Below are 24,548 nucleotides of genomic sequence, written 5' to 3' on the forward strand. Positions count from 1 at the left end.
GGCAAATTTATTATTATTGCAAATTTACATTAGTAAAATATCAACAATTAGTATTTTTTGTTAAAAATTAATTAAATTAGTTTGAATGATTAGCTAAAAGTAATTAGGTAAAATAAAGAGTGTACTTTTTTCGTATTTTAACTAGTGAAAAGTAGAGAGTGTGGTTGGAGTTGCTCTCATGAGACGTTCTAACAATAATGTTAGGTATGTCTTGGCAAATAGAGAAATAAATCATATTTGTTTGAAATTTCTTGATAGACATACAAAAATTCAGCACTGATTCAGTGCTCTAAATTGGTAGTACTAATGCCAGTTCTAATGAGTTGACAGTACAAAAAAAAAAAAACAAACAAACAAACAAACAAAGGCCAAACTATCATATCAGTGATGGAATTCACATGGTGTGCCACGTCATTAGTAGTCTTCAATTAGTGGCTTGGAGCATTTTTCACAAAAATTTTAGGATTTATTACATTTATACTACTAAATTATTTTTCAAATTATTTATTTGGTTCATAAATTATTTATTTAGTTCATCACATCAATAATGGGATCCACATTGTGTCTATTAGATCCCTAAATATATAAAATCAAAGTTTATTTGGTCTCTAAACTATCAATTGAATCGATTAAATCCCTAAAGTATTTAATTCAAATTTATTTAGTCCTTAATAGGATTACAAAAATAAATTTCCTTTATAACGGTGGGGTAATTATTCTTAAATTTCCTTTCCAGATTTTGTTTATAATTTCTAATTGACTGTTTTTAAACTTTTCGCTAAGTTTTTTTTATATTACTTAATTATTGTATTATTTTGTTCTATTATTATTTCTAATGAAGTGTTATCATTTAAATTATCTAATTCTACTTCTTCAATATATCTAAAATTTATATAATTTATTGACAAGATTAAGAAGCTAGACTCTAATATTAATTTAAAAACATAAGAAAATAAAAGCACTTGTTACCGACAAAATAAAAATTTAAGATTTTTGTATAATAAAATATTAATTGGGCAAGTGTTTTACTAATTTATAATACTTATGGAAATAGATTTTATTTTTATAATCTTTTTAGGGATTAAATAGGTTTGAATTAAATATTTTAGGAACTTAGAGCATCCACAATGGATGCGTTAGTGATTGTGTTAGTATCAGGTGTTAGTTTTTGTCCCGCCAAAAACATTGTTGGGTGCTACAATGGGTGTGTTAGAGCATCCACAATGGATACGTTAGTGAGTGTGTTAGTGTCAGGTGTTAGTTTTTGGCTAGTCAAAAATGTTGGAACAATCTTCTGTGTAAATAAAATAACTAGAAATAAATTCAAACAAAATAAATAAATAACATACCGGATTTATTTTGTCGAACCAAATAAAATTACAAGACCAAGTCGAGTGTGTGACACTCTGTCCTTAAGACAGATTCGCCCCGCTACGGTGCTTACGGTTGAATGGCGTCTATCTCCCAGGATACAATGATCTTCACAAATTTATAGAAGCACTTCAAATAAATTTGTTCGGCGAACCAAACCTTGTGTTCTAATACTCTCTTTTACTTTTTCCTAAACTAGAATGAAGATCAAAATGTAAGATAAAATCTGGACAAACAAAAAGGAACAAATTATCACTAATTTTTGGATCCTAGAACTGCTGGAAAAATTTGTATTTATAGACAACCAAAAATTGGTCCGAACAGGCACCACTTTATAAGTGAAAAAGGTGCACACCAAACATTAATCAATGCACTCAACAATTGAATGGTGGTTTGACCGTTAGTGCAACTGCTCCAAATTTATTACATAAACTATATGAATATATATATATATATATATATTAAATCATTTGAATATATATATATTCAAATAAGAACTAAGCATTAACGGTCTTCTGATCATTCTAATACTTCATCTGACTACCAATCCCCTAGTGATGATTCTGATGATAATATTAATATAGGCTGTAATGATGTTTGTTGTAAACCCGTTAAACAAATTACTGTTCTCACCAAAACTACTCAAGAAGAATCTGCTTTAATCGATCTAATTAGTAAATTAGATGATCCCAAGTTAAAACAAAAATATACGGATAAATTAAAATCCTTATTAATCCATTCAGATTCCAAACCCAAGTTTGATAAACCAATAATCAGCCTATCCAAAACCTTAGAAAGATTTAAAAATAAACACAAGGAAGTTACCTTACAAGATTTACAACAAGAAATCAATCAGATTAAACAAACAATTAAAGAATTACAACATAAAGATAAAAAACTTGAAGATGAAATTATTACTTTAAAAATTGATAAAAGTTTAGATAATTTCCAAACTAATGAACACGAATCCCCACATGAATCTGAACATGAATCTGATCCTACTCATCCTGATAATTTGATATTTGATAACCGCTCACACCATTCTCACTCCAACAATCCTGAAGAAAAACGATTAAGTTTAATTAATAAACTTTACATTCAAAAGTGGTATTCTAAAATCAAAATAATTGTTAATGATTTTGAATTAGAATTAATTGCCTTGATTGATACTGGTGCTGATTTAAATTGTATACAAGAAGGTTTACTTCCTACTACATATTATGAAAAATGTCAAGAAAAATTAACTTCTGCTAATGGTACTAAAATGCATATCAAATATAAATTACCAAAAGTACATGTTTGCCAAGACAATGTATGTTTCAAAACCTCTTTTGTTTTAGTCACTAACATGACTGATAAAATCATTTTAGGTTCCCCATTTATTTATTTATTATATCCCTTTACTACATCCAGTACAGGCATCACTACACATGTTTTAGGACAACCTGTTACATTCAAATTTTTATCTCCTCCTGAACTATTACACTTAAACCAATTAAAAGATTGTTCTATTTTTCATCAAATTAACCGCCTAACTAGACATTTAAAATTTCAAGATGATGTTTTAAATCAAAAATTCTTACTTCGTGTTGATTGCAAATCTGCCAAATTTATTTTAGAAAAAGATGTTCAAAATCTTGCTAGTAAGCAAATTTTTGCCGTTGGCAAGCTATTTTAAGTATTTTTGATTTTGATATTACCTATATACCTGGTTGTCAAAATTCCCTACCTGATTTTCTTACCCGGGAATTTTTACAGGGGGGTAAGGGATGACTACACCATTTACTGCTTACCATAAATCCCGAATTACCTATTTCAAAACCCTTATTAAACAGCTTACCCATCGCATTCACCGCCTCAAATCAGCTAAACCCACTACCAAAAGAGCCCAATACATCAATTACCACCAAATTCTAGCTCGCCGCAATTTACTTGCTCACAACTACAATTGTTTACATCGTCATCAAGATTATCTTGATCTCCTTTCTGGTTGCTAATTACTGTTTATTATTTCACAGATGTCTCGTCCAAGGCCTCCTTCCAAGGCTTTGGCCTCCTCTTCCACTAAACCAAATCAACTCATTGTCCCTCCTCCTTTGGAGTCAGTTTCCCCCTCTTATTCACTTGACCTCATTAACCGTTACCAGACCCTTGGTACTATTCAACGCCCTGATTATTCATCTGCATTGGCCTCTGATCCTTTTGTATCTAGCCAATCGGTTTCAGTTACTCCATTCCCAGTTAACCCTATTAAATCATCTCGGTCTGAATATACCAATTCACATGTTACCAACCTGTTCTATAAAGAACCCAGTCACCCAAGAAATCAAACCATCAATGACATTGCTAAATTCCATTTTGGCTCTGGATGCCATTTCACCCTTTCCCATCCAGAGAAAACCCTAGCCTATTACAAGGATATTTTAATCAACCATCATTCCATCTTAATCAAGCCAATTCAGGATCGCACCTATGCCTATAAGGTCCTCTACCATTCACTTTATATTCACCACATTTTTCTGAGATGGTGGTCTCACTATGGCGCCATTTCAGCTATCCTTCCTGATGATCTCAAAAATATAATTCATTATTTCAACTCTGTTTACCCATTTTCTGCTCACCAGAAGCAATTTCCCTTATTACTCATATTCATTGCCAAATACAAGATTCCATGGATATTCAAATGGAATTATGGGATTGATGATAATATTATCATCCGCCAACACACAGTTAAATGGTGGGATAAATTCAATGTTCCCAGAATTCTTGAAATTGTTCCAGCAGAATTTCCACCTGATCAATATGCTCCAACTCCTGCTCTTGCTCAAGCCCAGTAGAACCCAACTGCTGCAATCACTCAAGGAAGCCAGCCCAGTCTTCCTCCAGTCAACCTTGGCAGCCCCTCATCTAGTGGCTCCAAGCCCAAATCAACAAAATCAAAGTCCAAAGCTGTTGCTGCTCAACCAGCCCAATCCAAGTCCAAAGTACAGTCCAAAGTCAAGGCAAAGCCTATTCCACCTCCTTAGCCCAAAGGTAAATCCAAAAGTAAAGCCCAATCATCCAAAGCAGACATGATCCAGTTAGCCCATCAACTGTTGAATCAAGCTAAAGCTCAATCCACCGATTCAGATAGTTCAGACGGGTCAGCCCAGATCCATTCCTCTGAAGAATCAACCAATCAGTATTCAGGACCCGAATTTCAAGATGCTCAGGATCCATTTGTTTAAATCAACCTTGGATTCCATATAGATACAAATTAGCTTCAATCAATACTCTTTTGAGAAAAGTTGCCAATTTGTATTTATATTGATTCCATAATTCACCGAAAGTGATGAATAGTACAAGTTACTGTTCACTTTTACTGTTCACTGTCACTATTCACCCAGTCAACTTTTGTTGAAAGCTGTTCAAATATTCAATGAATCCACCGAAAGCACCCGACAGCATCTACTTTTCACATGCTCGGCCAGCTGCTTTCAGAAGTCACATGTTTACTGTGTTGCTTTTATTTCTTTATATTGTAATCAATTGGAAGGATTCAGGCATTCTTCAATTTTCTTCTCCAATTCTGTTGTAAGAAAAACCAGAGTGTTTTGAGAGCCTTACCAGTTGCTTCGTTGTACCTATTTAAGATCCTTGCAGTTGCTACAATTGTAATTGTAAGTTATTTTTTTATTTAAAATGTTTTGATGAAATTAATAAATGCTTAGTTCTGATCTGATGTTTTGATTTCATAATCCATGTTGTTTTGATTTCATAATCCATTTTGTCTTCATTCTACTTACTGCTTCCGCCATTTTGGTATTAATAAATGCTTAGTTCTGATCTGATGTTTTGATTTCATAATCCATGTTGTTTTGATTTCATAATCCATTTTGTCTTCATTCTACTTACTGCTTGAATATATATATATATATATATTAAACAAATTGAATAGTTTAATAAATAAATGAAAAGGTACAAATTTTAGAAAACCACTTAGGAATCTAAGAATTAAATTAAATTCTAAAATTACACATTTTAAAAAACCACTTAGGAACTCAAAATTTGAATTTAGAATTAAATTAAATTCCCACATTAATTTTTATTGAAAAAATTCAAAAGAATTTTATCTAAAAAAAAATTAATGTTAAACCCGAAAATGACGTCATCTTCCCATTCACTCATAAATGGTTTTGACGTTCCGTCTTCACCACTTCACCTCTTCGGACCCACCCCAAAAGACGTTTGGGGTCCACCCAAATTGGGTTAAAAAGAATGCCTATATAAAACCATTTTTTCCAACAATCCCCCACATGAATGGAAGTTGACGGAGAGAAAAATGCAACAACATGATCTAATCAGAGAGTACAGAAATTGGAAATATTCTGCAAAGGATAGGTAGCTTTTGGCTTTGAACCTTCCTTTGTGAGACACTATCGGATTTACTAGCTAACCAGTGAACATGATGTCTTGAACTGTTCAGCCGTTTGTGTAAACCAAGACAATAGAACTCACACAGTATATCTCCAGACACAGTTTAGTTCTCACTATTGTGTTCATTTTGGCCCTGAACAACCTGGTCTTCATAAGTGCTTTAGAGAATTGTAGCCCTTCACAAATCTCATAGAACCGGCCCAGTTCACACTCATATAGGTGATTCTTATGAAAAATATCCTGCCATACTCCACTAGGTTTACCTAGATATAAGAATCATTAAAAGTATTACTTAACCTAAATCGCTGCAGACATCACTTATTTCATCATAGAAATGGGTAGGAGGTGGACTCCACAGTGATCCTTCTGAGTCAATCACAACTCAGTTGTCCCTTTGAACCTAGATCTTGGGATCTCCAGTCAACTAGGTTGGGTTGCCGTTGTGGTAACTCTTATTTAATAGGCTTTAGTCCCATTCCCCTCGATGAATTCTCAACTAACTCTCTTGCTAACCCTTTGGTTAGTGGATCCGCTATGTTGTCTTTAGACTTAACATATTCTATGGAAATAATTCCATTAGAGAGTAGTTGTCTTACGGTGTTATGTCGACGACGAATGTGTCGTGACTTACCGTTATACATATGACTCTGTGCTCTACCAATTGCTGATTGACTATCACAATGTATGCATATAGCAGGCACCGGTTTTGGCCATATTGGAATATCTTCAAGGAAGTGGCGAAGCCATTCTGCCTCTTCCCCTGTTTTGTCTAAAGCTATGAATTCAGATTCCATAGTAGACCTAGCAATACAAGTCTGTTTGGAAGATTTCCAAGATACAGCCGCTCCACCAAGAGTAAAGACATACCCACTGGTGGACTTCGAGTCTCTAGTATCCGATATCCAATTTGCATCACAGTATCCTTCAAGTACTGCTGGATATCTAGTATAGTTAAGCCCAATATTACGAGTAAATCGGAGATATCTTAGAACCCTTATCATTGCTTTCCAGTGTTCTACTCCCGGATTACTCGTATATCTACTTAATTTACTTACTGCATAAGCTATATCTGGGCGAGTGCAGTTCATCAAGTACATTAAGCTTCCAATAATTTGGGCATACTCTAATTGAGAAATACTTTCCTGTACATTCTTAGAAAGATACAAATTAACATCTACAGGAGTTCTAGCAAGATGATCATCATCTTTGCTGAATTTGTCGAGTATTTTCTCAATGTAATGAGATTGTGACAAAGCATATCCTTCTGATGTTTTGGTAATTTTCATACCAAGTATTACATCAGCAATGCCCATGTCCTTCATGTCAAAATGTTTATTCAACATTTTCTTAGTAGTTTTAATCATGTCATTATTACTACCAATGATGAGCATATCATCTACATAAAGACATACAATGACATAACCTTTATCTGTGTTTTTAATATAAACACATTTGTTACACTCATTAATTTTAAATCCATTTGACATCATTGCCTTGTCAAATTTCTCATGCCATTGCTTTGGCGCTTGTTTTAAACCATATAATGATTTAACCAATTTACACACTTTCTTTTCTTTCCCTGGAACAGAAAACCCTTCTGGTTGTTCCATGTAAATTTCTTCATTTAACTCACCATTTAAGAAAGCGGTTTTAACATCCATTTGATGAATTTCTAGATTGTATAGAGATGCAATGGCAATTAGCATTCTAATGGATGTTATTCTAGTAACCGGTGAGTACGTGTCAAAGTAATCAAGACCTTCTTTTTGTCTAAATCCTTTTACTACAAGTCTTGCCTTGTATTTGTCAATTGATCCATCCGCTTTCATTTTCCTTTTGAAAATCCACTTATATCCAAGAGATTTACAACCTGGTGGTAAGTCCACTAGTTCCCAAGTGTGATTTTGCAAGATGGATTCTACTTCACTGTTGACAGCTTCTTTCCATAAAGGAGCTTCAGGACTGGACATAGCCTCTTTAAAAGTTAAAGGCTCATTTTCTACCATATATGTTAGAAAATCTGGACCAAAAGATTTTGATATTCTAGCACGTTTACTACGCCTAGGTTCCTCTTCTTCATTTTGATCTAACTCTTGTTCTTGATCATGTTCTTGATCATTACTAGTAATAGCATCAAAAGATCTTTTCTTATTACTAGTCTCTTGTCCAATCTTATTCGGAAATACATGTTCAAAGAAAGATGGATTCCGAGATTCAATAATAGTATTTACATGCATTTCGGAATGTTCTGATTTATGAATCAAAAATCGATATGCACTACTATTCTTGGCATAACCAATGAAAATGCAATCAATGGTCTTAGGACCTATCTTAGTCTTTTTAGGACTAGGAATAGCCACTTTAGCCAAACACCCCCACACTTTTAAGTATTTGTAGGATGGTACTCTTCCATGCCACAATTCATAAGGTGTTTGATTTATGTTCTTTCGGGGTACTTTATTTAAAATATAATTAGCAGAAAGTATTGCTTCCCCCCACAAGTTCTGAGGTAATCCAGAACTTATTAACATGGCATTCATCATTTCTTTTAAAGTCCTATTTTTTCTTTCAACAATACCATTTTGCTGAGGTGAGTAAGGAGCGGTGGTTTGATGAATTATTCCATGTTCTTTACAAAACTCACCAAAAGGTGATTCATATTTACCACCTCTATCACTTCTAAGTTTCTTGATTTTCTTACCAAGTTGATTTTCAACTTCATTCTTATATTGAATAAAAGTTTCCAAAGCTTCATCCTTGGTTCGAATTAAATAAATATAACTATATCTAGTATAGTCATCTATAAAAGTGATTACATACTTTTTTCCACCTCTGGTTTGAATTGATTTAAAATCACAAATGTCACTATGAATTAATTCAAGTGGTTCCGTACTTCTTTCAATTGAATGAAAAGGAGTTTTAGATAATTTTGCCTCAACGCAAATTTCACATTTATGATTTGAATCAATATTAAATTTAGGTAAACATTCCATATTAATTAATCTACTCAAAGATCCATAATTAACATGTCCTAGTCTACCATGCCATAAATTTGAAGACTCAAGCAAGTAAGAAAAAGATGTAGTATTATTAATAACTGAGGGTACAACGGTCATTACATTTAACTTGAAAAGGCCATCAGACATGTAACCTTTTCCTACATACATCCCATTCTTAGTAAGTACAAATTTATCACTCTCAAATACTAGCCTAAACCCATTCTTACTCAACAAAGATCCGGAAACAAGATTCTTGCGAATGTCCGGTACATGCAGCACATTGTTGAGAGTGAGTTCCTTTCCAGATGTCATCTTGAGTACAATCTTTCCTTGTCCTTCAACTTTGGAAGTTGAGGAGTTGCCCATAAAGAGTTGTTCACCATTATCCACTGTAGAATAAGATGTGAACATCTTTTTGTCGGCACAAATATGGCGAGTAGCACCAGTGTCCACCCATCATTCTTTAGGATTTCCGACAAGATTTACCTCGGAAACAACTGCAGAAAGATTGATATCATCGACACCATTGGAAATATTGTCCACTTCAGTCATGTGGGCTTGAGCAGGCTTCTTGCTTGTTCTTCTTTTACTTTTGCCTTTGCTACGGCAATCTTTGGCCCGATGTCCCTCTTTGTCACAGATGTAACATTTGCCATTAAACTTGTACTTTTTATTTCCTCCCCCTTTAGAGCCTTGTGATGAACTTTCTCCAGAAGACTTTCGTTTCTTGGTTTTTGAAGCATGTTCCACCACATTTGCCTTAGACTCCATAGGAAGCTTACCAGCCCGCTTTTCAGAATTGCGGTTGTCCTCCTCAATCCTCAAACGCACAATTAACTCGTCCATAGAAATTTCTTTGCGCTTATGTTTGAGGTAGTTCTTGAATTCCTTCCAGCCTTTTGGTAATTTTTCAATTAAGGCTGCAACTTGAAAGGATTCACTGAGAAACATACCTTCTGCGTGAATGTCATGCAGAATGAGTTGGAAATCTTGAGCTTGGCTGATCACAGTTTTTGAATCAACCATTACAAAATCCAAGAATCTGCCAACCACAAATTTCTTTGAGCCGGCATCTTCCGTTTTGTACTTTTTCTCCAACGATTCCCAAAGTTCCTTTGCTGTCTTGATTGGACTATAGACGTTGTATAATGTGTTGTCAAGTCCGTTCAAGACATAATTTCGGCAAAGGAAATCGGCATGTTTCCAAGCATCAACCGCAGCAACCACTTGCCGGTCGGTTTCATCCTCTTTCAGGATAGGAGCATCTTCACGGAGGAAACGAGCCAGGTTCAGAGTTGTAAGATAGAACAACATTTTCTGTTGCCATCTTTTAAAGTCAGTTCCTAAGAACTTCTCTGGCTTTTCACCGTGATTTACCGGTACTGTTACAACAAGAGAGGGGGTTGGCGTCATTGCAGCCACCACAGTAGTACTTGTTTGGGCATTTGTTTCAGTAGCCATCAATTCTAATATATAAAACAAAATTATAATTAGAATTTATACTACACAGAAAATTAAACCAAATTCACAGAATTAAATTCTGTAAAAATAAAAGAAACAAGAATGTAACTTTTATTTTCCAATTAATTTGAAAATAAAATAAAATTTATTTAAACAAATTAATTCCACACAGAAAATTAAATTCTGTAAAATAAAAGAAATAAAACTATAACTTTTACTTTTCAATTAAATTGGAAATAAAATAAAATTTTATTTAACCAAAATAATTACACACCAGAAATTGAATTCTGTAAAAATAAAAGAAATAAAAACTATAACCTTTATTTTTCAATTAATTTGGAAATAAAATAAAATTTTATTTAACCAAATTAATTCCACACAAGAAAATTAATTTCAGTAACACTTCAATAATTAAAATACTGAAACAGAATTTTAATTAATGAAAACTCAGAAAATAATTTCTAAAACCCAAAATTAATTTCTGAAAAAATTCCACAAAAATATATTCTGAATTGTTAATGACACCAGTATCGTACTACTAGTTGTTGTCAAAGAAAAGAGACAGTATATTACTACTATCTGTCAAATAGCATATAATTACTATTTATTTTTCCAATCAGAATATTATTTTGTAAATCCACAGAAAATAATTTTATTCCGAAATTATTTACGAAGAATGAAAAAGGAAAACAAACGAAAAATTCTGTAAACAGAATAATTCGAATCTGTCTTAAGATTGTTGGAACAATCTTCTGTGTAAATAAAATAACTAGAAATAAATTCAAACAAAATAAATAAATAACATACCGGATTTATTTTGTCGAACCAAATAAAATTACAAGACCAAGTCGAGTGTGTGACACTCTGTCCTTAAGACAGATTCGCCCCGCTACGGTGCTTACGGTTGAATGGCGTCTATCTCCCAGGATACAATGATCTTCACAAATTTATAGAAGCACTTCAAATAAATTTGTTCGGCGAACCAAACCTTGTGTTCTAATACTCTCTTTTACTTTTTCCTAAACTAGAATGAAGATCAAAATGTAAGATAAAATCTGGACAAACAAAAAGGAACAAATTATCACTAATTTTCGGATCCTAGAACTGCTGGAAAAATTTGTATTTATAGACAACCAAAAATTGGTCCGAACAGGCACCACTTTATAAGTGAAAAGGTGCACACCAAACATTAATCAATGCACTCAACAATTGAATGGTGGTTTGACCGTTAGTGCAACTGCTCCAAATTTATTACATAAACTATATGAATATATATATATATATATATATATATATATATATTAAATCATTTGAATATATATATATTAAACAAATTGAATAGTTTAATAAATAAATGAAAAGGTACAAATTTTAGAAAACTACTTAGGAATCTAAGAATTAAATTAAATTCTAAAATTACACATTTTAAGAAACCACTTAGGAACTCAAAATTTGAATTTAGAATTAAATTAAATTCCCACATTAATTTTTATTGAAAAAATTCAAAAGAATTTTATCTAAAAAAAAATTAATGTTAAACCCGAAAACGACGTCATCTTCTCATTCACTCATAAATGGTTTTGACGTTCTGTCTTCACCACTTCACCTCTTCGGACCCACCCCAAAAGACGTTTGGGGTCCACCCAAATTGGGTTAAAAAGAATGCCTATATAAAACCATTTTTTTCCAACAAAAAACACTGTCGGGTGCTGCAATGGGTGTGTTAGTGTTGTTAGGTGTGTTAGTGTTGTATGTTAGTGTCAGCTATTAACTTGTGTGTTAACTATGGCCAACGTTTTAGCTAGCAAAGGGAGAGGGAGATGTGTCTAGGGAAGTCCCCTCGGACGTCCGGCCGGAAGTCTCCCTGGACGTCCCGCTGGAAGTCCACCCCGGACGTCCGGACCCTTCAAGAAATGGAAAATAAATAAATAAATAAATAATTTGGGTCTGGCAGTTAACTGAAATTTTTTTTTTTTACTTGTTGGGAAAAATTTTTTGGGCTTGAAATTTTTAATTAAATTAAATTATTATAATTTTTTTTATTATATATATATATATATTCTTAATACACTCCTTAACACATCCATTGTACCACCACTCACTCTCTAAAATTAACAAACTCTTAACACACATTTTTGGGCCCCACCTTTATTACTTTTTGTCACATAACACACCTTAACACACTTTTTTAGCCATCCATTGTGGATGCTCTTAGCGAGTGTGTTAGTATCAGCTGCTAACTTACGTGTTAATTGCGGCCAACGTTTTAGCTAGCGAATGAAGAGAGAAATGTGTGCCAGGGGAAGTTTTCCCCGACGTCCGGCCAAAAGTCACCCCGGACGTCCAGCCGAAAGTCCACCCCGGACATCTGGACCCCTGAAGAAAGAAAAAAAAAATGAGTTTGACTAATCGATCGATCGGACGTCCGAGTAGTCAACTAGCGGTCAACTGAATTTTTTGTTTTTAATTTTTTTTTACTTGTTGGGATTTTTTTTTTTTTTTTTGGCTTGAAATTTAATTTTGGGCTTAAAATTTTTGATTAAATTAAATTATTTATTTATTTTATTTATTATATATACATACTAACGTATGCCTGTGCCTGAAGGCACGGTCTAAATAATGTTAGGATTAAAATATAATTATAATCTCAACACTATTTAAATTTATTTTTTAATTTGATAAAATCACAAATTTATTATAAAATTTTGGAGTTCTCACAAATCTCGTCACGAAAACTCGCTTTTGCTTATATAATAGCCCTGTTTGGTAGGATTTATTTTCAACTTATTTCAGCTTTTAGCTTAATTTAAGCTATTTTGATGTGTTTAGTTCAGCTTGACAATACAGCTTATAACTTTTTGTAAGTCAAAAATCAACTTATTCTTTGAGTGGGGGAGGAGAAGCTTAATTTATAAGTCAAAAATCAGCTTATGTTCACAGTTATAAGCTATAAACTGTTAGGCTATAAGTGATAATCACTTTTCCACAACTCTACCAAACGGGCCAAATATATAGGTAGATAGATAGATGTGCCTGGCATACATACAATATTATTTTTGCTTATATAATTATACGGGCATACAAACATTGTATGGAAATAAGTGTAAAATATATTAAACAAAAAAGAGAAAATAAAAAAATAATAAATAGAGAGAAAAATAAAAACGGGAGTAAATAAAAAGAAAAGAGAAAGGAATGTGGGATCATTGGATCATGGAAGGATAGGTGAGAAAAGAAAAAAATAAGAGAGAGAGAGAGAGAGAGAGAGAGAGAGAGAGAGAGAGAGAGAGAAGCGGGAAAGCAGAAAATGTATATGTAGGACATTTTTTTGAAAATATATCTCAGCTATTGTTTTATAATTTGAACAGATCTGAGCCTTTCAAATGTCCTAATAGGACAAAAATAAGTTGAAGATTCAAAAACCATTATACTTTATTAAAATATATGTTAAAGATTCATATGAGATTTAAATTTATGTAGTCTATCTGGTATTCAATATATTTAAAAATAATAATTAATTGTTCAAATTCATTCAATTCGTTAATTTAATCTCCACTACACACAGTAATATCTGGCTCCTAATTCTGGAATCGCAGACTTTTCCACATAATATAAATAAAAATAAGTGAACAAAAATATATATATATATATATATATATATATACAAATAGAGAGAAAAATAAAAATGGAAGAAAATAAAAAAATATGAATAAAAGAGAGAGGAAGGTGAGTTTATGGGATCATAGAAGGATGGGTGAGAAAAGGAAAAAGTAAGAGAGAAAAGCGGGAAAATAGAAAATGTACATGTAGGATATTTTTTGAAAAATATATCTCAACCGATGTTTTATAATTTGCATAGATCTAAGCCATCCAAATGTCCTAGTAGGATAAATGTGTGTAGAACAAATTCAAAAACCAGTTATGCTACGTAGCTCAAACTTTTCGAGCTCGAATTTGGCTCAAATTGAAAGCGACGTCATTTCGTCGTTTTGATTTTTTTTTTCAATAACGCAGAAGAAGAAAAAAAAATGAGGAAAAAGAAAAAAGAAGAGTAATAGAGAGAGAAAAAAAAAAAAAAAAAAAACCACCCAACAAGCCATTCATTTTCAGATCTTCATTAACAACCATTCATCTTCAGATCCAGAAAAAAAAAAAAAAAAATCAACCATTCATCTTTAGATCCAGAACATCTTCATCATCAAACAACAACATCTTCATCAACATCACCATCATCATCATCAAGATATTTTCAGATCCACATTTTCAGATCGATCTGGAAAAAAAAGGGCTGAAAAAAAAAAATCGGAGGCGAAAGTGATTCCCCTTCCCCTCTCTTCTCTTTCTCTCTTTCTCTTTCTCTCCATCTTCCTCTTCTTCTCTCTTCTCTCTGCTCTCTCTGTTTCAGACATAAGGAGAAAAAAAAATATCCAAAACGACGTCGTTTTGGGCAGTCGGGGAATTCGGGGAAGGCAGATTTGAGCTACGAAAGATTATTCTTCAAAAACCATCATGCTTTATTATATAAATATATATATATATATATATATATATATATTCTTAACACACACCCCTTAACACATCCATTGCACTATTACTCACTCTCTAAAATTAATAAACTCTTAATACACATTTTTTGGCTCCACTTATATCACCTTTTGTCATATAAGACACCTTAACATACTTTTTTAGCCATCTCACTGTGGATGCTCTTGGGCCTTGTTTGGAAATATGCTATTTTAGGTGGTGTTTGGCAAGTTGGGTTGGGGCTAAAATAGCCACAAAAGACAAAACAGGCTATTTTAGCCACAACAAACAAAACATCACATCTAACCCATAATCATTACACTCTTCTCTCACAAAAAAAATCAAAAAAGCCAAAAAGCCAAAAAGCCCTTCCCAAACCAAACTTTTTAGCCTAGGCTAAAATAGCCAAAAAAGCCAAAAAGCCAAAAAGCCAACCCACTTCCCAAACGGAGGCTTAATGAATTTTTGACTTTTTGTAAAAATATGTGCAGAAAAATAAAGAGAGTGATATGAAAGTTTATAGTGACTTTTTAACTAAAATGTATAATTGATAAACACGACCTTAATAGTCAATTGATAGTTTAAGAATGAAATAACTTTTAATTTATATAGTTTAAATACTTAATAAATTCTATCAATGGTTAAAAATTAGTAGATAATTTGGTAATAATTTAATAATAGAAAGTATAATAAACTCAAAATTTTACAATCAAAACCTGCATTTATTTAATTTTAGGCAGTCATTTTTTTAAGAAAAATTTTAAATCAGTCAGAAGAAGTTAGTAATTGTCAGTCAATCATTAACATTGCTCCGAGTATTTGCTTTTTTTTTTTTTTTTTTGTTAATGGTTAAAAAGTTAAAATATCTAGGGTAAATTACAATTTACCCCTTTAAAGTTTTTATCTATTTTTTACTTTAGTCTTTTAAGTTTAATTTATTTTATTTTATTTTGGCCTTTCATATTTATAATCTCTCATTTTGGTCCTTTATGTTTGCGGTTCTTCTCACTTTGATCCTTTAAGTTTGATATTTCTCCCTTTGACCCTTCATGTTTGTAATCTTTTCCATTTTAACCCTTTATGTTTGCAATCTTTCTTACTTTACTCCTAGTCTAACTTTCATCCAAAAAATTAATAAAATTTGTCACATTACCAACATATCAGCTCCACATGTAATATAAAATATTCACTAAAGATGCAAAAAAATGAAAAATATAAAACAAAAAATTTGAAATTTTTTTTAGTCTTTAGTGATTTTTTTTCAAATTTATTCATAAATATTATTACATTATATAAAAACAAATTTAATTTAAAAAAAAGTTCACTAAAGACAAAAAAAAAAAAATTGATAATAAACTTTTCATTTCAGAATTGACAACACAGGTTTTTGAGTCAATATATTTTTATTTTTTTTCCTCTTTAGTAAACTTTTTTCTATTTTTAGTTAAATTTGTTTTTTTTTTAGGTGCATCTAATCCATATGCATCTAAAATGTAATAATATTTATGAATAAATTTTTTTTTAAAAAAAAGTTCATTAAAGATTAAATAAAAATTCTAATTTTTTTTTTGTTTTCTATTTTTTATTTTTTGCATATTTAGTGAATTTTTTACATTACACATGGAGCTGATATGTTGGTAATGTGGCAGATTATGTCAGTTTTTTTGAATGAAAGTTAGTCTAGGAGTAAAGTAGAAAGGATTGCAAATATGAAGGGCCAATGTGGGAAGAATTACAAACATAAAGAGTCAAAATGAGAAGGATTGCAAACATAAAGAGTCAAAGTAAGAAAAATCAAACTTAAAGGGCCAAACTGAGGAGTGAGTGAAACTTTAGGGGGACAAAGTGTTGTGTGATGTGCCTCTAAAAAAATAAAAAATAAAAAAAGGAGAAAAGGTATTGGTGTTGTGTGGTGTGCTCACGGTTTGGTTTTGGTTAGAGAACTTCCAATTCGTCATTCATCTAACGGATTGGCGGATTGAAAAAATTAATTTATATTTATCCGCTGAATTGGCAAATGCGGATTAAGTAGATTGGTGGATGGATGCGAATAATCCAACTCAACATAACCAAAAAATTATCAACTAAATTGTCAAATATCAATAATAAATACATATAAAAAAAGCTATACATTATCAAAACTATTTCATTACTTTTTTACAAAATTAAGTCTTAGATTTTCCACAAAAAAATACCAAATATTAACATTTGTCATTTGATAAAAAGATTTCCAAATTGAAAACATAATAGAATATCTAAACTTTTTTTTCATTTGAAAATACAAATAAAATATCTAAACAAATTGAAAGCACAAAGTCTTACAAATTACTATGGGTGCTCGCAATTTGGCGGTTCGGTTGCGGCTAAAAGAATCTCAAATATCCACCATCCGTCTAAAACTAGACGGATTGAAAAAAAATCAATCTGCAATAATCCGCTCGTCATCACACATCTGTTTAAAATGCGGTGGATCAGTTTAGTTCGATTGATTTAGACGGATCGAAATATCCGCTAAACACCACTTATCAGATAAATATATAAAATTTTGGAAAACATATTTCAAAATTTCTTATTTTTTATTTTAAAGTTAGTTATTGTTCTAAGCTAGGTTTTGATTGGCAGGCACATTTTAGATAAGGTAATGACTTGCCTTCAGTCCATTTGGACTGATGGGTTCAGTCCGGTTTATTGAGCTCATTTTTGGACTCATTTTTAATAATTTGAATCGTTTACATTTTAGAATTTGTTGAGTACATTATTTTTGTAAAAATCACATCGATTAGATAATGGATACTATGTATTTGGATCACTTTTTTATGAACCGTTCACTTTGCTTGTTTTTTATTTTTCAAAAATACTTTTTAAAAAATTTTGATTTCTTGTTTTCTTTATTTTTTGTTTTTACTGAATTTTTTAATATTTTAAGTAATTTTTTTAATTTTTAGACAACTTAACATAAATACACATAAAAAGAATAATTTTTGTGAAAAAAAATCTTGAAAAAATTTATTAAATACCAAAAATACAAGAATTCAGTATATTTTTCATATTTTTATGTATTTATTAATTTTTTAAAATATTTTTTCACAAATTTTTTACTGTTTAGATATATCTAAGTAAGATGCATCTAAAAAAGTAAAAAAAAATACTTAAAATTTTAAAAATATTTACTAAAAACAAAAAAAAACACGAAAAATAAAAAATTCAATTTTCAAAAAACTTAATTCAAAAAATTTAATCTAAAAAATTCAAATCAAACACACACGATAAAAGTGATCCAAATACATAGTATCTGTTATACGATCAATGTAATTTTTTATAAAAATAATATATTCAAAAAATTTTAATATATAAATAGTTTGAATTACCCAAAAAAATGTCTAAAATTAAGCACAATAGAACAAATTAGATTGGACTGTCTCAAATTTAAATGGGAGACCGTCCGTACCTTTTAGATAACTACATCAAACTTGGGGAAAAAATTGTTTTAAAATGGGAACAAGGCACTTTCATGTAGGAAATGGTTGGATAATTCCTGGTAGCTCGAATCTGTAAAACGACGTTGTTTTACAATTTTTTTTTTCCCTTTCTTTTTCTTCCTTTTCTTTCTTTCTTTTCTTCTTTTCTTCTTCGTCTTCTTCGTTGAAACCAGGAACAGAGGAGAAGAGGAGAGAGAGAGCTCCCCTGCCTCCACCCGCCGTCCTCGTTGCGAGGAGCTCGTCGCCTCCGCCGCCTCCGCCTGCCGTCCCCGTCGCAGCACGCCGCCGATCGTCGCAGCACGTCGCAGCTCCGCGCAGCCCCGCCTCCGGCCCCGACTCCTCCTCCAGCAATTTTTATGGCCCCCTCCCCTCCCTCCCCCTTCCTCCTCTTCCTCCTCCCTCCTTCTCCTCCGACTCTGACTCCGACTCCGACGAATTCGAGCCAAATTCGAGCCTCGAATTCGAGCTACGAATCATCGCCGGAAATGGTTTTAAAATGGGAACGCACTTTCATGTAGGTTCTTTTATGGAGGTGCATGTGATGTGAGTATGTGTTCGGGCCAGCGTCAGTTGCACCAATAGCGAAGGCTATAAAATGCCAAAAAGGCTTTAGGTAAAAATGAATAAACTTCCCCAAAATCTTGTAAACCCTCCCTCGCTTAATGCCTTGTTTAGGAACAGGCTATTTTAGTAATTTTTTGACTTTTTATAAAAAGATGTGTAAAAAAGTAGAGAGGTGATGTGACTAATTTTAGTTGACTTTTTAACTTTTTAACTAAAATAGTCAGTCTCCAAACGAGGCCTAAGTACTTTTTGTATGTAAGTAGGTATATTTAGGCCCCGTTTAGGGACTTATTTTTTTAGTCAATTAGTCAAAAATTTGTCAAAAAGTCAACAACTCATACCAAAAAGTCAAAGATTCTCTTTTCTCTGTACTTTTTGCACATCTTTTCGTAATTAGCTAAAAAGTCATCCCAAATATACAAGTTTTTTTTACCTACCTTTTTAGCCAAATAGCCAAAAAATTACTAAATTAGCCTGTTCCCAAACGAGGCCTTAGGCTAAGTTTGAGAAATCTTAAAAAAGTTAAAAAGTTACTCAAAAAGTTAAAAAATTATTATTATTCACCAAAAGTCAACAATTATGACTGTACAATTCTCAATTCTAATTTTCCCTTACGAACTAATTTTTATAATTTTTTATTACACATTTTTCCATAAAAAGTCAAAAAACTAATCCAAACATTCATATTTTCAACCTCAACTTATTTAAGACACCCAAACAATAGTATCTTCCATTATTATATTTTTTACCCTTTAGTATCTTCCATTATTATAATTAGTAAAAAATAATGAAACAAGAGCCATATTATTGAGTATTTAGAAAATACTAAGATACATATATATTGTAATTGATGTAAAAATAGTGCCACTTAATACCTTATTGATATACAAACCTTTTTTCTCACCTAATAATATTACAAACTCAGATTTAATTATCCACAAATTACTCAGAATTATTATCTTATAATTAAAATTTATTCTACATATAAATCCCACACTACACAAATTCAATCTCAACCATACATTTCCATTCGGGATAAATTCTGAGTAGTCCAAGTGGGATTCATAGACTTCTCCCTCACCATCTGATTCATAAAGTAATATAAGAAATATATCAAAGCAAAAACTTACACTAGTGAAGTCATCAACCAATGACAGATAAAGAAAAATCATCAACAATTGATTGAAGTATTTGTTAACAGAATTGACATCAGGCAAAATTCCTTTCATCCTATATCTGCTTGAACTCCCCTCTGGGTACCTCAACAATTGCTAGTGTGACATCAGACAATATCTATCAGTTAAAAAAAAAAAAAAAAAAACTAAAGACCGACCGAGTAGTTCATTCTACATCTACTTGAAAATACATATAATACAAAGACTATATTACATTGGCAGTGGAGAAACCTCTTTTGCCAGTGCAGAAACACGCAAACCCTTCAATATTGGATTCGTATACTCACCGTAAAGTATAAACAGATTCTGAAGCTAAGAGGTAATTGAGTTGAGGTATTTGAGGTGAAAGAATTCTCTAGTTCCAAACTAGCAGACCAACAGCCATTTTGGCAAAGCTTTGGTTGACCTGTGTTTTGAAATTTTTTCCAATTGCTTCAAGTACACACGAAGACATTTTGGCTCAATTTGCAGTACTGTAACCAAGCCCCTTAGCACGTATTAAGCTGATCCAAGTAGAAGGAAAGCCATCACCATGTAATATAAGGTATATAATAAATGCCACATATGCTGCAGTCCCGGTGCTGACTATAAGCCCAAAAACCAGCCCATTAACTTCGGAAATGAAAAAATCCAGCAAGAGATACCCGTTGATAACAATTACTAGGGCAGCTATAGTCCACGCAACCCTCTGCAACACAAACTAACAATATGAGAATTGAAACAAGCTACTTATTTTCCATTACTTTGCAACAAATTTACACACAGTACAGCTTGATAATGTATATGAATGCAATTCTGGTTAACACTTAGATGATACACATGCAATGCAAGGTTTATGCAACACCGTTCAGACCAAGAAATTAAAACTAGTGGTTTCAACAAGATTTTTTCTTCAAAAGAATGAGTAATAATAGCTAAGTGTGAGTAAAAGATTTTTTCAAGAATTTTTCTTCAAATGATTATGTAGGCTTTTAGTATTTCTGAATTGGAATTCATGCATAAGCCAGCCAACCACTACCATTTCTAACCAGTTAGGCCACCCCACTCTCATCAATACCTGGCTGAGAAAGTACCCCATACACATGTATCACCTCCTAGCCGAATAATACATCATATCAGTGCATGTACATCTATCTTCTCATGATGCAGCATTTGATCAATCACGTTTCCCATAAAAGCCCCAAGAAGAATAACCTTGATTTTATGATTTGTAAAGGGTTCTCTCTAGGTTCCCTTTCGGATCTAAATTCTAATGAGAGCAACACATCTTCTTAGACTCAACCTTGATGAATCTCATCTTCTTAGTTTTCTTGCTTAAGGCTTAATTTGTTCCATCGTTTTCATTTTTTGTGAAAACAATTTCTGAAAATTTAGAAAGCAACATAAAAGTGTGCCCTAAAAATGGGGTTTTCACAAAAAAAATTCACGAAAATAGTTGTGGAATGATTTCTGTGGCAGGTTATTACTTAAATCTAGCCAAGGCCATTCACAAAGCAATGATTATTGTGCAAATAAATGGCAAGAGTAGGAAGGAATAACATTTTACCTCCAGAGTAGGTCCAACTTTAAAGACTCCCATGACTTCCTCCTTAGCCACCAAGGTCAAAAGTGGGATAAGTGCAAAGGGAATTTGTATGGACTGAAGCACATTAAGCCATTCATTCAGAACATCTAATGAAGCTTCAGATCTGTTAAATATAAGAGCCACGATCATAGTAGGCACAATAGCACAACTTCGGGTGATCAATGCCCTCATCCATTTCTCCAATCGAATGTTAATAAAACCTCCCATGATGAACTGTCCTGCATAAGTTCCCGTTACAGTACTACTTTGCCCAGCCGCCAATAGCCCGATGCCCCAAATATAGAGAATGGGGAAAAGCCCTCCACCATACTTCTCATTAAGATACTGTCCTGCATTTAATAGGCCTAGATTATTTGCTTCTGCGGAACCATAGAATCCTTTAGCAAATACAGTAGTAACAAACAAGTTGATCATGAAGGAGATGAGAAGGGCCACTGAAGATTCAATTGAGTAGTAATTTAGTGCCTCTTGGACATGCCCTTTCTTTTTAGGGTCGATCTTCCTTGACTGCACCAAAGCAGAATGCAAAAATACATTGTGAGGCATAATAACGCATCCCACCACTCCAACAGCCTGCCTAATTGTTTTTGAGCTGAGTTTTGGAACCAAGAGACCTACAAAGAGGAATGAATTCTGTTTTTACATATGACTATAGAAATCATAAATTTAATTGTATGTTAAGAGGAGAATCCAAAACAAAACAAAATACGTTTCTCACCTACGAAAAGTTCTTTTCCATTAGGTTTCGCATCAGCAAACATCCAGGCAAATGATAATGCCATAGTTGAGATGAGAACTGCAAAAACAGCTTCTAATTTCCTCACTCCATAGTTCTCCAAAAATAAAAAGATGAAACTGTTCACGACAGTAAAACAAAACAAAACCTGTCAACAGAATGAACTTTCATTTTTGTGAAGCAATCGCTTAATTTCAGAATCAGTAGCAGTAAATTATTAGAAAAAAGGTAAACATTTAATGAGATCCAATGTAATAAGGCCAAGAAACAAGAAAGTACCTTTCAACTAACTGACAAATTAACAGTGTCTTAAAAGATTTAAATTTAAGAAAAAAAAATAGCAAATGAGACATTTTGAGCATAAAAAATAATATAGACAACTCAATAACTACTATATGATGTGAAATTAACAACAACAGAACAGGGCAACAATTATTATTAGTATAAATCAAACAATTTTGGTGTCAATTTGCTATTCTGGTATCTAAACAAGAAAATTTCAATTTCAATTGCTTAAAGTGAAGAACTATTTGTTCTTTCAGGTTCCAAACAATAAACAGATCAACAATCACGATTCAAATCCTAAAAACCAATTAAAAAAAACCAATTAATTTTCCCAATCTTTTCTCAGTAACCAATCACCAGAAAACAAATTCCCCGAAAACTAACCAGTCAGAAGCGGTTATAACAACACCAGCCCAGATAGGAAAAAACCCATTGCTGAGAATCTTGATAGCAATTGCACTCCCAATCACCTCCTGAATATCAGCCCCAATCAAAGCAAGCTCCGCCATGAACCACAACAACAACCCAGCCCAATACGGATACTCTTCCCTACACAGTTCCGCCAAGTGCCTCCCCGTGGCGACACCGATCCTCGCCGACAACAGCTGGATCAGCAAACCCATCCCGGTGGCCCACATCAACAACCACAGCAGCGAATACCCAGCAATCGCCCCCGCCTGTAGATCTCCCTCCAGATTTCCCGGATCCAGAAACGCTATGCTCATCAAGAACCCTGGACCCGTGAAAAGCCACAGCTTCTTCCACGAGAACGGTGCTATCGCCGATTGATCTACGCCGTCGCCGTATTCTAAATCCACGACGCTGATCTTCTCGCGGGACTCGAACGCATTTTCGTCTTCGTCTTCGTCTTCGTTGTTTGATAGAGACGGCGTCGACGGCGGCAAGAGGTGGTCGGCGGCTTCATCATCGGTTTTGGTGTCTGTGTTATTAACGTCTTTCGTCTCAATCATCATTTTTAGTTTCGCCGGCGATTCAGTCGACGAAACCGCAGATTTTGTGCAACAGTTCGTACGCTACCGCGGCCTACGTTAGAAATAGCTGTACAATTGAAGCTCCGAGCCGCACGGTCTCGTGTCGTGCTCGTTGACGGGTCCGCTATATATAGATTTGGTAGGGCTAATCTGATAGGCGCCTTGGAGAGATGTTTGGAATAAAAGAAAAATGCTTGGGAGCACTAATTAGTGTTCCTACTAATTAGGTGGCAGTGGGTCTCGTCATTAATGATGTGATGTTTTGGTCTTAGAGTTGTATTTTTTTTTTATTTTTTTTTACTTTTTTAATGCATTAGTGCTATTAGTGGTAATATTTTTAGTGGGATGAATCATTGTTGGGAATAAAATAACTCACTAAAGAGAAAAAATAAATTAAAATAATTAACAACATAAAATATTATATATAATTTATAATTATTTTATTTTATTTATTCAATTTAAAAGTTTAAATTTTAATTTTGTTAGTTTAAAAGTTGAAGTGTTGAAATATTTTGTCTAAAAAGATAACTTCAATCAAATTAACCAAAATACCCTTTTATATATATCATATATACATCAAAACCTAACAAATATATACCTAGGGATGATAATTTGAAACCGGCCCAATGGGGATCCGAACCCCCAACCCCGATCAAAGCAATTTTTTCTCAAAAAATATCTCCAACGAGCAGGGGATGATACTCAAAAATAAATCCTTGATGATTTTCGAGCCGGGGACGGTGATATGTTTTTCACCTTTGGTCCCGGCTCGTCGCCGGCCTTGACCCCGTCCCTGTTAGCCCCCCGAAGTAAACTTTCTATATATACCCCTTAATATAACCCCTATGTTCTGTTTTATCTCTCAACCTCTCACTCTCTCTCTTCCCTCTACTCTTTCTCACTCTCGCACCTCTCCTCTTTGCCTCCTCAGCGCAGCCGCCACTATCCACGACGCCGGAGT

General features: G+C 33.0%; 1 protein-coding gene across 1 annotated transcript; it reads right to left on the minus strand.

Annotated features, from left to right (window-relative positions):
• Positions 1–19,972: 19,972 nt before the first annotated feature.
• LOC114300530 (metal transporter Nramp2-like) lies at positions 19,973–23,739 on the minus strand. Its single transcript, XM_028245392.2, has 4 exons — positions 22,980–23,739; positions 22,293–22,429; positions 21,536–22,188; positions 19,973–20,677 (listed from the first exon to the last, which is right to left on the minus strand). Exons 1-4 carry the CDS (start codon positions 23,567–23,569, stop codon positions 20,450–20,452), a joined length of 1,608 nt encoding a protein of 535 aa, XP_028101193.2. The 5' UTR covers positions 23,570–23,739; the 3' UTR covers positions 19,973–20,449.
• Between the last annotated feature and the right edge of the window lie 809 nt (positions 23,740–24,548).

The sequence above is a fragment of the Camellia sinensis genome, chromosome 3 (genome assembly GCF_055761805.1).
Source record: "Camellia sinensis isolate YWXY chromosome 3, ASM5576180v1, whole genome shotgun sequence".
In the NCBI taxonomy this organism is placed as follows: Eukaryota; Viridiplantae; Streptophyta; class Magnoliopsida; order Ericales; family Theaceae; genus Camellia; species Camellia sinensis.